This window comes from Calonectris borealis, chromosome 23 (assembly GCF_964195595.1).
Source record: "Calonectris borealis chromosome 23, bCalBor7.hap1.2, whole genome shotgun sequence".
Lineage (NCBI taxonomy): Eukaryota > Metazoa > Chordata > Aves > Procellariiformes > Procellariidae > Calonectris > Calonectris borealis.
In genome coordinates, this window is record NC_134334.1 from 7,532,617 (window position 1) to 7,546,913 (window position 14,297).

General features: G+C 57.2%; 1 protein-coding gene across 1 annotated transcript; it reads right to left on the bottom strand.

The window, feature by feature from the left end:
• Positions 1–2,825: 2,825 nt before the first annotated feature.
• On the bottom strand, positions 2,826–8,511 carry LOC142092222 (coiled-coil domain-containing protein 144A-like). The gene is made up of 7 exons (XM_075172013.1): positions 8,231–8,511; positions 7,533–8,012; positions 6,419–6,571; positions 5,375–5,587; positions 4,797–5,029; positions 4,019–4,143; positions 2,826–3,177 (listed from the first exon to the last, which is right to left on the bottom strand). Exons 1-7 carry the CDS (start codon positions 8,378–8,380, stop codon positions 3,056–3,058), a joined length of 1,476 nt encoding a protein of 491 aa, XP_075028114.1. The 5' UTR covers positions 8,381–8,511; the 3' UTR covers positions 2,826–3,055.
• Positions 8,512–14,297: the final 5,786 nt, after the last annotated feature.

The following is a 14,297-nucleotide window of genomic DNA, read 5'->3' on the forward strand; positions in this document are numbered from 1 at the left end:
CGAGCGCACATTGCCGGCTCGTGTCCAGCTTTTCCTCCACCGGTTCCCCAAGTCCTTCTGGGCAGGGCTGCTCTCCACCCCTTCATCCCCCAGGCTGTGCTGGTACCGGGGGTTGCCCCGACCCCGGTGCAGGACCTTGCACTTGGCCCTGTTGAACCTCCTGAGGTTCACACTACCCACTTCTCCAGCTTGTCCAGGTCCCTCTGGATGGCATCCCGTCCCTCAGGCGTGTCGTGCGCACCACTCAGCTTGGTGTCATCTGAAAACTGGCTGAGGGTGCACTCGATCCCACTGTCCATGTCACTGATGAAGATATTAAACAGTACTGGTCCCAGTATGGACCCCTGAGGGACACCAGTTGTCACTGATCTCCATCTGGACATTGAGCCGTTGACCACTACTCTCTGGATGTAACCATCCAGCCAATTCCTTATCCAAAAGAAGGGTGGCAGATGTGAGTTTGTACATCACACTACCCAGCAATGCCAGAGCCTTTCCACAAAAACATAATAAAATCCTTGAACTTGACCATACTTGACCAGGGGAGGCCCCCGGAGCTCTCCGGTAATGAGAGGTGGAGCTGGTGGAAAAACAGGACCCACACAGCTGGAATGGCATCAGCAAAGACACCATGTCTGAAATAGCACTGCAGGGAAAGACACGGCAGTCTGCTTTGCAGAAAGGCTGCTATCCCTCCTTCTCCATCTTGACGGAATATAGGAATCATCCTCTTAACCCCCACAACAAAGCTCCAGCTCTCAACTCTCCACAGTGACAAGGAAAACAGAGCTCCAAATGGATGAAAAGTCTCGCACTTCTTCTACGACTGGGGATCTGGCACACAGTTTGCGGGGTTCTCTGGAGGGTTTAAGTGTACCTCTACACAGATCTGGGGTATATACCAGGTTTTTGGAGACTTTGCTGTGTTCCGACTGGTGGTAATAACAAAATCCTGACAGTGATAAGCCACGCTACTTGCTGGTGAACTGAACCTCATACAGTTGGCCTTGGCCCATCGATCCAGCCTGTCTAGATCCTCTGTAGAGCTTTCCTACCCTCAAGCAGATCCCCTCGTCCAGATCGTTGATAAAGATATTAAACAGAACGGGCCCCAACACTGAGCCCTGGGGAACACCACTCCTGACCGGCCGCCAACTGGAGTCAACTCCATTCACCACAACTCTTTGGGCCCGGCCGTCCAGCCAGTTTTTTACCCAGTGAAGAGTTCGCCCACCCAAGCCATGAGCGGCCAGTTTCTGCAGGAGAACGCTGTGGGAAACGGCGTCAAAGGCTTTACTAAAGTCTAGGTGGACAACATCCACAGCATCTCTCTCACCACTGAGCAGGTCACCTTGTCATGGAAGGAGATCAGGAGAGTCAAGTGGGACCTGCCTTTCATGAACCCATGCTGACTGGGCCTGATCACCTGGTTGTCCTGTACGTGCTGTGTGATGGCACTCAAGATGATCTGCTCCGTAACCTTCCCTGGCAGTGACGTCAGGCTGACAGGCCTGTAGCTCCCCAGATCCTCCTACCGGCCCTTCTTGTAGATGGGCGTCACATTTGCTAACCTCCGGTCAACTGGGACCTCCCCAGTTAGCCAGGACTGCTGATAAATTAAATCCAGTTGTACGCACTGCTCATCGCAATAATAACGGCCCGTTATTATCCACCTTTCCGTATTTACAGTGAACTGCAAAAGAGCAGCACACACTTCCTAGTAGATACTTAAATATATTTTCACTGTGTGCTACAATTTACCAACAAGCACTTCCTCAAACCAAGGCTCCTAGGAGACACGAGGCATGGGGAAAACATCTTTGGTTTCCCTGCAGAAACCCTGAAGCATGCTTTACCCCTGATGACAGCCCGTGACAGACCCAGGCACCCTTTTGTCCTGCTTCCAGGTGGATTGCTTCCTTACTCGCAACCGAAACCCGTTGGGTTTTGGACGTTTCAGATAAAAGCACAATCTCTTTGGGAAAAGGATCATGAACGACGTTGTCACCTGCAAAGTCCTGAAACAAATCTCTCCTGTATTTCCTCCCAGAACATCTTCTACTCTTGTAGCATTCAGAGCAGCAGAAAAGCCTCAGCTCTATGAACACAGAGACCGTGTCTGTGCAGCGTGGCGTTAGCCCCGTCTACCAGGGTGCTGGGGAGAACCCTGCCCGGTCGGGGGCGGACTCCTTGCCAAGGCCGTGTCCGTCCTTCCCCTCATCTCCCGCGCTTCCCAAGCAGCGGACGCAGCAGCCAGGGCCGGCAAACACCTCCCCGGGAAGCGCTTCTGTTGGCGAGGCTGCTCTAAGCGCCTCCGGGCCGGGCCGGCACAGGCCCCTGCCCTCGGGCCCCCTTGGCTGGCCTGGGAGGCCGTCTCCGCTCCGGAGGATCCTGTGTCCGCCTCCAAGCCCCGGCTCCCAGCATGCCCCGGGGCGAGGGCGGGGCCCCGGCTCCCAGCATGCCCCGGGGCGAGGGCGGGGCCCCGGCTCCCAGCATGCCCTGGGCCCCACACACGCACACTGACCCCCGGACACCCCCAGGCCGGGCTGGGCCCTCTTCCGGGCCGCTCTCCATGGCTCCCCCGCCCTGCCCAGGCCCCCCGCCCCGCAGGAGGGAGCAGCTCCGGGCAGGGCCGCGCTGCCCCGGCCCCAGGGAGAGCCCCCGGGATCCCCACCCCGCCCCGGTACCGGGACTGGGCCTCCCCCCGACACCCCCGGCCCGCAGCAGGCTGCGGGCGGAGGGAGGGGCCCTGCCCGCCCCCGTGGCCCGGCCCCCAGCACCGCTGCCGGGCTGAGCAGAGTCCCGCAGGCCTCGCCAGCCCCCCCGAGCCGGGACGGCACCTGCAGCCCCTCCAGCAGCCCTGAGACCCCCGTCGGGGGGGCGGCCGGGAAGGGGAGGTGTCCAAGGGCTTCGCTGTCCCCAGCCACTGAACCCTGCTGAGCCCGACGCGGTGGTGGCGCAGAGGGGACAGCGGTGGGAACGCACGGGAGTCGGCGTAGACAAAGAATTTCCACAAGCTTTCGTCAGTGCTTTCCACCAGTTTAGTACTGCTCCCTCAACGCATCGTGCTTGGGCGGTGCTGCCCCGAAGGGGGGACATCCTGGGCTTTATTTACATTTGGCGGACGAGCAGGAGTTCTCCAGGAAGAATCGCCAGCAGATCCAGCTTTACATTCATCTGTGGCAGGGAGAGAAAAAGCAAGATCCAGTGTTAGTTCTGCAGCAGACCTAGCCAAGAAGTCCACGGACAGCTGTCACTGTGACAGGACACTGTAAAGATCTGGAGAGATTTAAGCCCACCCAGGGAAACAAAGGATGGAAGGGACACGCGCAAAGGAAGAAATAAGATTCTCCACGTTCGACCATCAGGCAACGAGCTTTCTAAAGCCCGAGAAGGAAATTCCAGAGGCTGCGCACAACAAATAAACCCGCGCACACCTCACAAACGGCACCGGCTTACACGTGAGACCCCCGAGACCTCTTTGCCTTCAAGTGCCCCCTTGTCCTTGGGAGTTCAAAAGAGGCTTCGGGGGAGCACAAGGTTTTCCACCAGCTTCTGCATGCCTCCCCACCAAAGCATGGGGTCGTCTGTCTTTGATCAGGCCAAGCTGCTCTGCCGAGGCCAGGCCAAGGAAATCTCCCAGCACAGCCCAGATCCATCCTTCCCGGGTGGAGAGAGAGAGGACTCGTCCTGCCAGAACACTTTCTTTCTACAGCCACCGTATTCAGACAAAGCCTCAGAAGCAAATCAGCGACTTGGGACCTGGGGACTCCAGAGGAACAATGGCCATGAAATAGGCTCAGTTCTTCTCCGGAGAACTGGCTACGTGGATTTTTGGGTTGCCACCTAACAGGACCTGCTTTGTGCTGGGCAGGGTAAGCAAGCAACTTCCTTCCTCTAGTTCCGCCGGCCAGGAGTTACACGGAAAAGACTTCCACTATTTCAGCATCACGGGCAAAACCCAACCGTAATCCCGAACCCACCTGACCGCTGGGGAATCACATCTGGAGCCGCTTACCGGAGCCCGATGGGTGTCCGCTCTGTCCCCTGCTCCGGCTCAGACTCTCTGCCTGGCGCCTGAAGACCCTGCGCCGCTGCTCCGGAGCGCTCTTAGCTCTGGCTTCTGCTAGCATCTCGTTAGCCCTGTGGAAAATGCAGGAGCTGCAGGAACGACTGTTGCTCCCGCTGGCACAGAGACGTTCCCCAAGCGCGGCAGCACGCTGTCGGACGTATGCACATAGACTTCCGAGCCGTGCAAATGCGCCGCTCCTCAGGCTGCCGAGCAGTCGCTGTTACGTCTTTGCGGGACCTTTCCTAGAAGGTAGTGAGGACCCCGGGCTCTTCCCCTCCTCCCAGTGTAACCTCAGACTGAAGACGCCCCGTCACAACGGCAGCTGAACAGAGGATTTTTGCCTCCCAGGCCCCTCTTCTGTCCCCTCTGCCTTTCCCACTGTGTCTGTCCGAAGCTGGAGGATAACAGCCGCAGAAGTGAAGCTCCTCTTTTCCACCACGCATGCAGGAAGAGGAGATGGCTACAGAGAAGTGTTAGAAGAAGACGAACTAAAACATCCTCCAGAGAGGCCCGATGAGTTTTGCTCCTTCAGGGTGAGTAAAGAGAACCGAAAACAGGCCTCCGTGATGGGCGAGCCCAAGGGGTACTCTTCTGGGAAGTACGCGGTCTTGAAGGGGCACACCTCGTGCTGAGCAGAGCCAAGAAAGGGACGTGGGATGGAAAAGCCGCGATGAAAAGGGTCGTGTGGTGTTACGTGGGGGGGAAAGAAAACGTCTGGACTTACTTTTGTAATTTCTTTGTGAGGTGTCTTTTAATTTCCATGTCCACCACGGAGCGCTTTTCGGAGCTTTTTATTTCTGCCTGCGCCCATGCCAGTTGCAGCGCGTTCGCCTCCTGCGTGCTCCGTGCTCTCTCCAGCTCCGCTTCCAGAGTTCTGATCCTCTGCTCCAGCAGCTTTCTCCAAGAGGCACTGGTGGTGTTGATCTCTTCTATTTTGGCTCGAGCGGCTGCCTGTGTCTAAAGCAGAAGATACAACTTCAAGAAACGGGAAGAAAAAGGCAATGCCCAGCCCTCACAAAAAACCTCCTTTCTGCCATTTTTATAGGAAAGCTAGTATTAAACAGCCTGCAACGCTACACGGACAGGACGAGGACAAGGCTGCAGGTTTTTCCTGCTCACAGGTCCCACCGCACACACAGAAGCGCTCTGACGCAGCCTTTTGCAGCTCCCCCGCTCCCCGACAGGAAAGCCAAACCCACTAACAGAGAGCGCCAGATGCCCCGGCAAAACACCCAAAAGCCACGACCACCACCGCAAATGAAGGCAACGCCGACTACAGATACAAATGGTCCCTAAACTGACCTGCAAAAGGAGGCTGTGATACTGCTCCTCTCTCACGTCTTGCGCTCGCCGCTCGCACTCCTTCCCGTAAGGCGCTGCTGGGGTATGACCCGCCCCAGGAGTCGCCGAGCCATGTGGCAGAAGAGCCACCAGCCTTCTCAGCTCCTGATTCCTAGCTTCGAGCTGCAGAGACTTTTGGGACTCCAACTCCAGCTGCGCGGAGACTTCACACATCTGGATGCAGGGAAGAAACAATCCGTCTTAAGGAGAGGGCTCTCAGATCTCTGGGAAACTCAACCGAACGTAAGGATCGAGATCATAGCTGTAAGCCACCGAGTTTGTATTTCGACCCAGGGAAAAGCCGCTTGGATTTCGAAGGTCAGAACGCTTTCGGGCCCTTGCCGAAAAGACTGCTCCAGCTTCCATCCGTCCTCCTTTCCAAAGGGCACCGTGGCAAAGGCACTCGACTCCTTCTGCAGCATCACACAGCTTCCCTGCCCGGGAAGACGCGCTTTTGCATTTCGGCGCGTTCACCGCATTTCGTTTCGCTTCCATCGCGCTCCTGTTCTGCCCCGTTCCTTCTCGTACGCACCCCCCCGTGCTAATGCCTGGGGCGGAGGGCGTGGGGGGCAGAGACAAGAGGTTCAAGGCCTTAGAGGGAGGGTGAAGCCTGGCTTACGAGACAAAGGGAAGCCAAAGGTCTCTTTCCTTCCCCAAAAACACCCCTACCAGGGAGCTAGACACCATCTTTGCGCAGAGGCCGAGAGCAGAAAAACCTTGCAAAGAAAGCAGCCAAGCCCAGAGACATTTGGGAGCGCGCGGCTTGCGGTATCACATCATGGCCACAACTTTTGGACGGTGTCGGAACAGAAGCGAGGAGGCAGGGAGGAGAAAGGAGCTAAAAGCACCCTCTAGTCTGGAAAAGAGTTGTTAAAGACGTTGAAGCTCATAATGTCCTCAGAGAAACCTCTCCTGTATTTGTTCCCAGAATATGTTCTTCTCTTCTGGCCACTGAAGGAAAAGAACGGCTTCATATCTACTGACACGTTTACAGACTTCGTGTACCTTGGCCTTGGTCTTGTCCAAGTCCTCTTGCAAGCGGGAGTTCTCTTTCGTCAGGTAATCGCACTGGCGTGTAGAAGCTTTCAGTGAGGTTTCTGCTATAAAATGCTGCTTGAAAGCATCAGCGAGCTCTGCTTGCAGCTGTCCCACTGCTCTCTGGGGAGACAAGAAATGTCACCTCTTAGTGACGATGTCGGTATCCCAGCACATAAAGAAAGGCGAAGCATTATCCATCCCAGCTCCAGCCCCCCGAGCATCTTTGTGGCCTCCTCTGGACCCGCTCCAACAGGTCCGTGTCCTTCTGATGCCGTGGGCCCCGCAGCTGGACGTGGTGCTCCAGGGGGGGTCTCACCAGAGCCGAGCAGAGGGGCAGAATCCCCGCCCTCCACCTGCTGCCACGCTGCGGGTGATGCAGCCCAGGATGCACTCGGCTTTCTGGGCTGCGAGCGCACGTTGCCGGCTCACGTCCAGCTTTTCATCCACCAGTGCCCCAAGTCCTTCTCGGCGGGGCTGCCCTCAAGCCACGCATCCCCCAGGCTGTGTCCGTGCTTGGGACTGCCCCCACCCCGGTGCAGCACCTTGCACTTGGCCTTGTTGCACCTCATGGCTTCCCACGGGCCCGCCTCTCCGGCCTGCCCAGGTCCCTCTGGATGGCACCCCTTCCCTCTCGGTATCAACCGCCCCGCTCAGCGTGGTGTCACCCGCAAACCTGCGGCGGGTGCACTCGATCCCACCGTCCCTGTCCCCGACAAAGGTGTTAAATAACACTGGTCCCAGTACGGACCCCTGCGGGACACCACTCGTCACTGGTCTCCACCCAGACATCAGGCCCTTGACTGTAGCTCTTTGAGTGCCACCATCCAGCCAATTCCTTATCCACCGCGTGCTCCACCCGCCAAATCCATGTCTCCCCGTTTTAGAGACAAGGACGTTGGGCGGGACAGTATCAAATGCTTTGCACAAGTCCAGGTAGATGACGGTAGATACATACATATACGTACAGACGTATAAGCGTGTCTGAAGGCTTGCCGCAACCTTCTGCATTTCCAACAAAACCGGAACAAAACTGGTCACCTTTTTCTACTCTGTTGGCCTCGCACGTAAAGGCATCACTCACCATTTGTCCTTGGGCGCTCTTGTTCCGCGCGTCTTCCAGCTGCTGACGGAGAGAAAGGTTTTCACTTTGGAGCTGGGCCAGTTGTTCCTGCAGCCCTTCTGCCTTCTTGATGGCATCTTTCCTCGCTTGGTCTTTCTCAAGGTGTAGATCTTGCTGCTCCTTTGCCTGCCTCTGGGCCTGGCGTAACTCCCGTTCTGCCATTTCTAAAGCCAATGTTTTTTCCGTGAGGGCTTTTTTCAGTTGCTTCACTTCCTTTTCCAGCCCGCTGGCTTTTCTTTCGGCATCGCTCAGCTGCTGAGACAAGCGCTTGTTGGTGTCCACCACCCGAGACGTCTGCTCGTGCACAGTAAGCCGTCGGTCACATTCGTTCAGAAACCTCTGCACCTCGATACTCTCCGATGTCTGTTGACTTCCAGAGCTCAGGTGGGAAGGGGATGAATCGGACCCTGCCGTCGGTATTTGGGCTCTGACATCTTCTGCCTGTTCAAGTGAAAGAATAAAAATTGACAAAACTTAGGAAATCAGCTCAAAGCAGGAGACAGTGGCAGCACGTCCTATAACCAACCTGACGTCAGATTAGAAAAGAGTTGTCAACAACTCTGCGTTAGACGTTATTCATGGAAAAGTCTTATTTCGCGTTAGCGTGCGATATAATCCCAGAGCGGAGACTCCAGATTAAAACCCTGGGGTTTACGTACCTCCCCACCAGAGCTCTCGCTCGCCCTGACAGCTTCTCGACACAGCCCCTCCCGGCCCTGCGGCCGGAGCTCATCGCCACCGCTGCTCCCGGAGGCCGCGGGGCCCTCCCGCGCCCTCCTGCTCCGCAGGAACCGCCAAGCCCTCTTCATGGCACCGCCGCGCCGCGCCTCTCCCCGGGGAGCGGTGGCAGGCAGGGCTTGGCGGGCGCTGCCGGGGGCCGGCTGCGAACTGAGGAGCCGAGCCCCGAGGGGCGGCAGGGCACGGGCAGCTGCCTACGGGCCGAGCCACCACCGGCAGCACCGGCACCACAGCACCAGCTCCACCGGCAGCACCGGCACCACAGCACCAGCTCCACCGGCAGCACCGGCACCACAGCACCAGCTCCACCGGCAGCACCGGCACCACAGCACCAGCTCCACCGGCAGCACCGGCACCACCAGCACCAGCTCCACCGGCAGCACCGGCACAGCACCAGCACCAGCAGCAACCACTAGCACCAGCACCACCAACACAGCACCAGCAGAACCAGCACAGCACCAGTTCAGCACCACCACAGCACCAGCACTGCACCAGCAGCACCACCAGGTACTGTGTGTGCAAGGCCTGCGCCAGCGCCCCAGGTCTAGTGAACGTGTGCTGATGTCATGAATGGCTCAGTGACATCATAAGGTGGTGGGGGCTGAGTGGGGCCAGGGGCAGAGGCCGGCGGGGTGGTGGCTGGACGCCCCCATGTGCCTTTTTGTGCTCCCTGGGCTCTCGGTGTGCATTTGGGGCACCCTGGACCCCGTGATGTGCCCCTCTCTGCATCCCTGGAGCCCCGAGTGTCCCTTTGAGGGCACCCCAAGCCCCTGGTGTCCGTTTTGGGACGGCCCTAAGCCTTGATTTGCTTCCCGGAGTGCCCGGTCCCCCTGAGTGTGCTTTTCGCTGCACCCTGCACCCTGGGTGTGCCTGTTGGGTCTCCCCGCACCCCAGGGCAATCGGTGGGCCTTTTGGGGCACCCCTGGTCTCAGTGCATCCCGTGCCCCTCGGCATCCCTTTTGGCACGCCCTGGACCCCTTCCCGATCCCATCTGTCTTCTTTCGGGGGCATCCTGAACCCCTTGGTGTGCTTCCTCGGGGTTCCTGGAACCCTCCGTGTGGCTTTCAGGGTGCCCTGGACTCCTCCATGTACCTTTAGGGGCATCCTGGTCACCATGATGTGCCATTTGGGACAGCTCAGTGTTCCTTCTGGTGCACCCACAACCCCCTGGATGTGTCTTTTTGAGCACCCCAAGGCATCCTGGGGGCATCCTAGAATCATAGAATAGTTTGGGTTGGAAGGGACCTTTAAAGGCCATCTAGTCCCACCCCCTGCCATGGGGGAGATGGGGTGCAGGAGAAAGCACACCGAGGGGCCTGGAGATGCACCCAAAGGCACACCAAGGAGTTGGGGTAGCCCAAAACGCACACCGAGGGGCCTCGGGGGGCTCAGAAAGGCATCCTTAGGGGCTCCCAGCAGCCTGAGTCGCACACCGATTGCCCTGGAGAGCACTGAAACTCACACAGAGGGGACCGGGGCACCCGAAAGGCACAGCCAGGGCTCGCGGGAGCATCAAAAGGCAGACTGACACGTGCAGAGGAACCCCAAAAGGCAGACTGACTTGGGTCTCGGAGCACCCCAAAATGTACACGGAGGGGTCTGGGGCGGCCCTCTGGCAGACAGAGGGCTCCAGGGCGCACCAAAGGGCACACCGAGGGGTTTCGGGTGCACTGAAAGGCACGTTGAGGGGTGCGGGACATCTTCAACCAGATCAGGGTGCTCAGAGCCCCGTCCAACCTGACCTGGAATGTTCCCAGGGATGGGGCATCCACCACCTCTCTGGGCAACCTGTGCCAGGGTTTACACCTCAGTGTAAAAAATTTCTTCCTTACATCTAGTCTGAATCTCCCCTCTTTTAGCTCAAAACCATTCCCCCTTGTCCTGTCACAACAGGCCCTGCTAAAAAGTCTGTCCCCATCTTTCTCATAAGCCCCTTCAAGTACTGAAAGGCCGCAATAAGGTCTCCCCAGAGCCTTCTCTTCTCCAGGCTGAACAACCCCAACTCTCTCAGCCTGTCCTCACAGCAGAGCTGTTCCACCCCCTGATCACTTCTGTGGCCTCCTCTGGACCCGCTCCCACAGGTCCATGTCTGTCCTGTGCTGAGGACCCCCGAGCTGGACGCAGCTCTGCAGGGGGGGTCTCACCGGAGCAGAGCAGAGGGGCAGAATCCCCTCCCTCGCCCTGCTGGCCACGCTGCTGGTGATGCAGCCCAGGACACGGTTGCCTTCTGGGCTGCGAGCGCACATTGCCGGCTCATGTCCAGCTTTTCCTCCACCGGTTCCCCAAGTCCTTCTGGGCAGGGCTGCTCTCCACCCCTTCATCCCCCAGGCTGTGCTGGTACCGGGGGTTGCCCCGACCCCGGTGCAGGACCTTGCACTTGGCCCTGTTGAACCTCCTGAGGTTCACACTACCCACTTCTCCAGCTTGTCCAGGTCCCTCTGGATGGCATCCCGTCCCTCAGGCGTGTCGTGCGCACCACTCAGCTTGGTGTCATCTGCAAACTGGCTGAGGGTGCACTCGATCCCACTGTCCATGTCACTGATGAAGATATTAAACAGTACTGGTCCCAGTATGGACCCCTGAGGGACACCACTTGTCACTGATCTCCATCTGGACATTGAGCCGTTGACCACTACTCTCTGGATGCGACCATCCAACCAATTCCTCACCCACCAGACAGTCCACCCATCAAATCCATACCTCTCAATTTTAGAGAGAAGGATGCTGTGGGGGACCATGTCAAAGGCCTTACAGAGGTCCAGATAGACGACATCCATAGCTCTTCCCATGTCCACTGATATAGTCGCTCCATCATAGAAGGCCACTAGGTTGGCCAGGCAGGACATGCCCTTGGTGAAGCCAGGCTGGCTGTCTCAAATCACCTCCCTGTCCTCCACGTGCCTTAGCACAGCTTCTAAGAGGATCTGTTCCATGATCTTCCCGGGCACAGAGGTGAGGCTGACAGGTCGGTAGTTCCCAGGGTCCATCCTTTCTACCCTTTTCAAAAACAGGTCCAATGTTTCCCTTTTTCCAGTCACCGGGGACGTCACCTGACTGCCACGACTTCAAATATCATGGAGAGTGGCTTGGCAACTACATCAGCCCGTTCCCTCAGAACCCTGGGATGCATCCCGTCAGGTCCCATAGACTTACGTATGTTCAGGTTCCTCAGGTGGTCTCAAAGTTGATCTTCTCTTTCAGTGGGAGGGACTTTGCTCCCCCAGTCCCTGTCTTGTGGTCCATCCACTCAAGAGGTGTGGGACGAGAGGCTGCCAGTGAAGACTGAGGCAAAAAAGTTGTTGAGTACCTCAGCCTTCTCCTCGTTCGTTGTTACCAGCTGGCAGCAGGCCCCCGGCATCTTTATTTGGCATCTCCGGGAGGAACACAGCGTTGTGGGGATGGCCTCCTGCTTTTCTTTGAGGTCTCAGTGCTCCATTACACAGAGCTAAAGGAGAAACCAAAAGCGGTTCAGTTGGATGTATAGAGAGGAGGGCAGAGACCTCCTGCCCACCAGGTCTGGTCCTGGAGGCTTTCTGTGGACTCTGAGACACCCCCCGCTCCACAGCTCGGGGCTGAGACCTGGGAGGGGACAGGTACGGCCCTCCAGGCAAGGTGCCTGGGTGCGGATGCCCTGGCAGAGGAGGGACAGTCTCACATCACCTTTCAGCACAAGGACCCTTCAAGAGCCCACCAACCCTCTTGCCACCCCACCGACTCCCCATTCAGCAGCAAGCAGCCGGTCTTTGGGGGACCCTGTCCCCACGCAGACTGCTGCCCCTGTCAAGGCAGAGATGGAGGGGAAACCCTCCATCACGAGGAAGGGGGAAGCAGAGGTCCAAAGGTCTCTTCTTAGCAGGCCATGATCTGGTCTCATAGCAGGGCTTGGTCCCCACCAGAACTGGCTTGTCCAGGTGGAACATGGGTCTCTGGACCTTGAAACTTGCCTTGTTCCCATTACAGAAGTCCTCTTCCCTGATGCAGACGGTGCCCATGCCCATTAGTCTGGTAGTCTGCAAACAAGGGTGAGAAAGAAACAGAAGTTGGAGTTTTTCTGATGGGAGAACAGCGTGAAGACTTGTCTGGGCATGCTAAGGCTTAACCCTTGGCCTGTCCACCCCTGCGGTCCCCAGGGACAAGGTGGGGAACGTTGGAAGGCTTTGGAGAAGAGCCTTGCCCTCCAGATTGTTCCCCCCTCTCTCTCCTCTTCACCCTCCCACCCTCTTCCCAGGGCACGCAAGGTGAAGGAGAAGCAGGACACACCACCTGGAGCCCGAGAAGGTCCGAGGAGTGCCAACCCCTGGGAAAAGCCCTGAGCTCTCTGCCTGGTCATGACACCCTGCCAGCAGGGCTAGGGAAGACTCCAAAGAAGAAAGCCCATCATCATCTTCATCTAAAGCTTTGCTTTTTCTCTCCGTTCACCCAAAAGTTGCTCTCTGGCAAAGCTCTCCACTGCAGTATCCTTCTGGGGCATTTTTTCTGCTTTCTAAGCTGGGGGAGGAATAAAGGGCAGGGGGAGGGGTCAGGACACATCAGGGTCTGAGGGAGGACGAGGAAAGCAGCCCCACCTTGTTCTTCTTGGCGGCAGCACTCCGACACGCTGTCCCAAATGTTTGCGATCTCTGGGGAAGAAGAAGACGGGCCATGCTTGAAGTCAATAAGCTCACCACCTTGCCCAGCCAGCAGATACAGGCATCATCCTACACCACCGCCTCCCCCTGAAATCACCCATGCAGGAATTGACCTGCAGAGCTGAGTTTGAACTGTGTCCCCATGAGAAGACCTCCCGTGCTGGGGACAGAGGTCTGTACTTGAAATAAAGACATGAGAAGGCTTTGCACAAGGACATCCTTCCATCCACGATGGGAAGGCGTCTCCGAGTTCATAGCGATCCGTCTTGAGGACGGGACCTTCTGGCAGGACTTACCCTTCTTTGTGAGATCCCTGAGGTGTGGAGACAGCGCATGGAGGAAAGCAGAGGAGAAGCACTCCATGGTTGCAGCTCCTCCTGGCCGAGCTCCTTCACTCCTCTCCACCTCACCGAACAGCCCCGGCGCTACGGCACTGCCTGCCTCCGCCTTCTCCTCCCGGCTGCAAAGCGGTGGTGAGAGCAGCCCCCACGCCTGGGCTCGTCCCTGACTCGCAGGGAAGCGCGGGTTGGGGCGCCGTGCGGAGAGAAAAGGTGTCACAGTGAGCCCGTTTCACGGGGGGCATTTTGGGGAGCTGTCCCCCATCTACCCACTGCCCTCTCCACAGGGAGACCCAAAGAGTCACGGACAAGCACTGTTGAACCTCACCTGAGCAGACACAAACACGATTCCAGAGAAACAAGATTAAGAGACTTGAAGGGTGAAGAAAATCAAGTTGAAAATAAAAAAACCCTCAAAGATAGCTTAAGTTTCAGGAGCCCTTGCTCCCAAGTCGCACAAGCAGAGAACGTCTAAATGCAGGGGACCACGTGCTTTCGGAAAAGGTTGCTCAAAATTGTTTTGAGATGGGTATAAAGTGTAGCCTGAGTGGAGAGCAAGACGACAAATTCCAAGCAAATATCTTTAACACTGGATTTCAGCACAGATACAAAAGAGCATGGTAGACTGGGAAAAAAAAATTATATTTTTTTGGAATTGCAATTGGAGCCAAGTAGGCTTTGAATAAACCTCAACTGATGTGTGCTCAGATCCTCTTCACTCTCCTCAGAGATCCTCTGTTCCCTCCCTTGGGAGATCTGCTCTCTTCCCACTGGGGACCGCTCTTATCCCCACCGTGGCCCTCTGTGCCTGTTCAGATCCCCTCCGTTCCCCTCCAGGCACGCTCAGATGCCCTCCAGGCTGATTCATTATTTTTGAGGACCCTCTCCCCTTCCTCCTCGGAGCACTCAGATTTCCTTGGTTCCCCCTCATGCAAACCGTGATTCCTATTCATCTCACGTCCTCCTCGGTACGCACAGGTCTCTTCCATACCCACTCACGTGCGTTCAGATCCCTTCTCTTC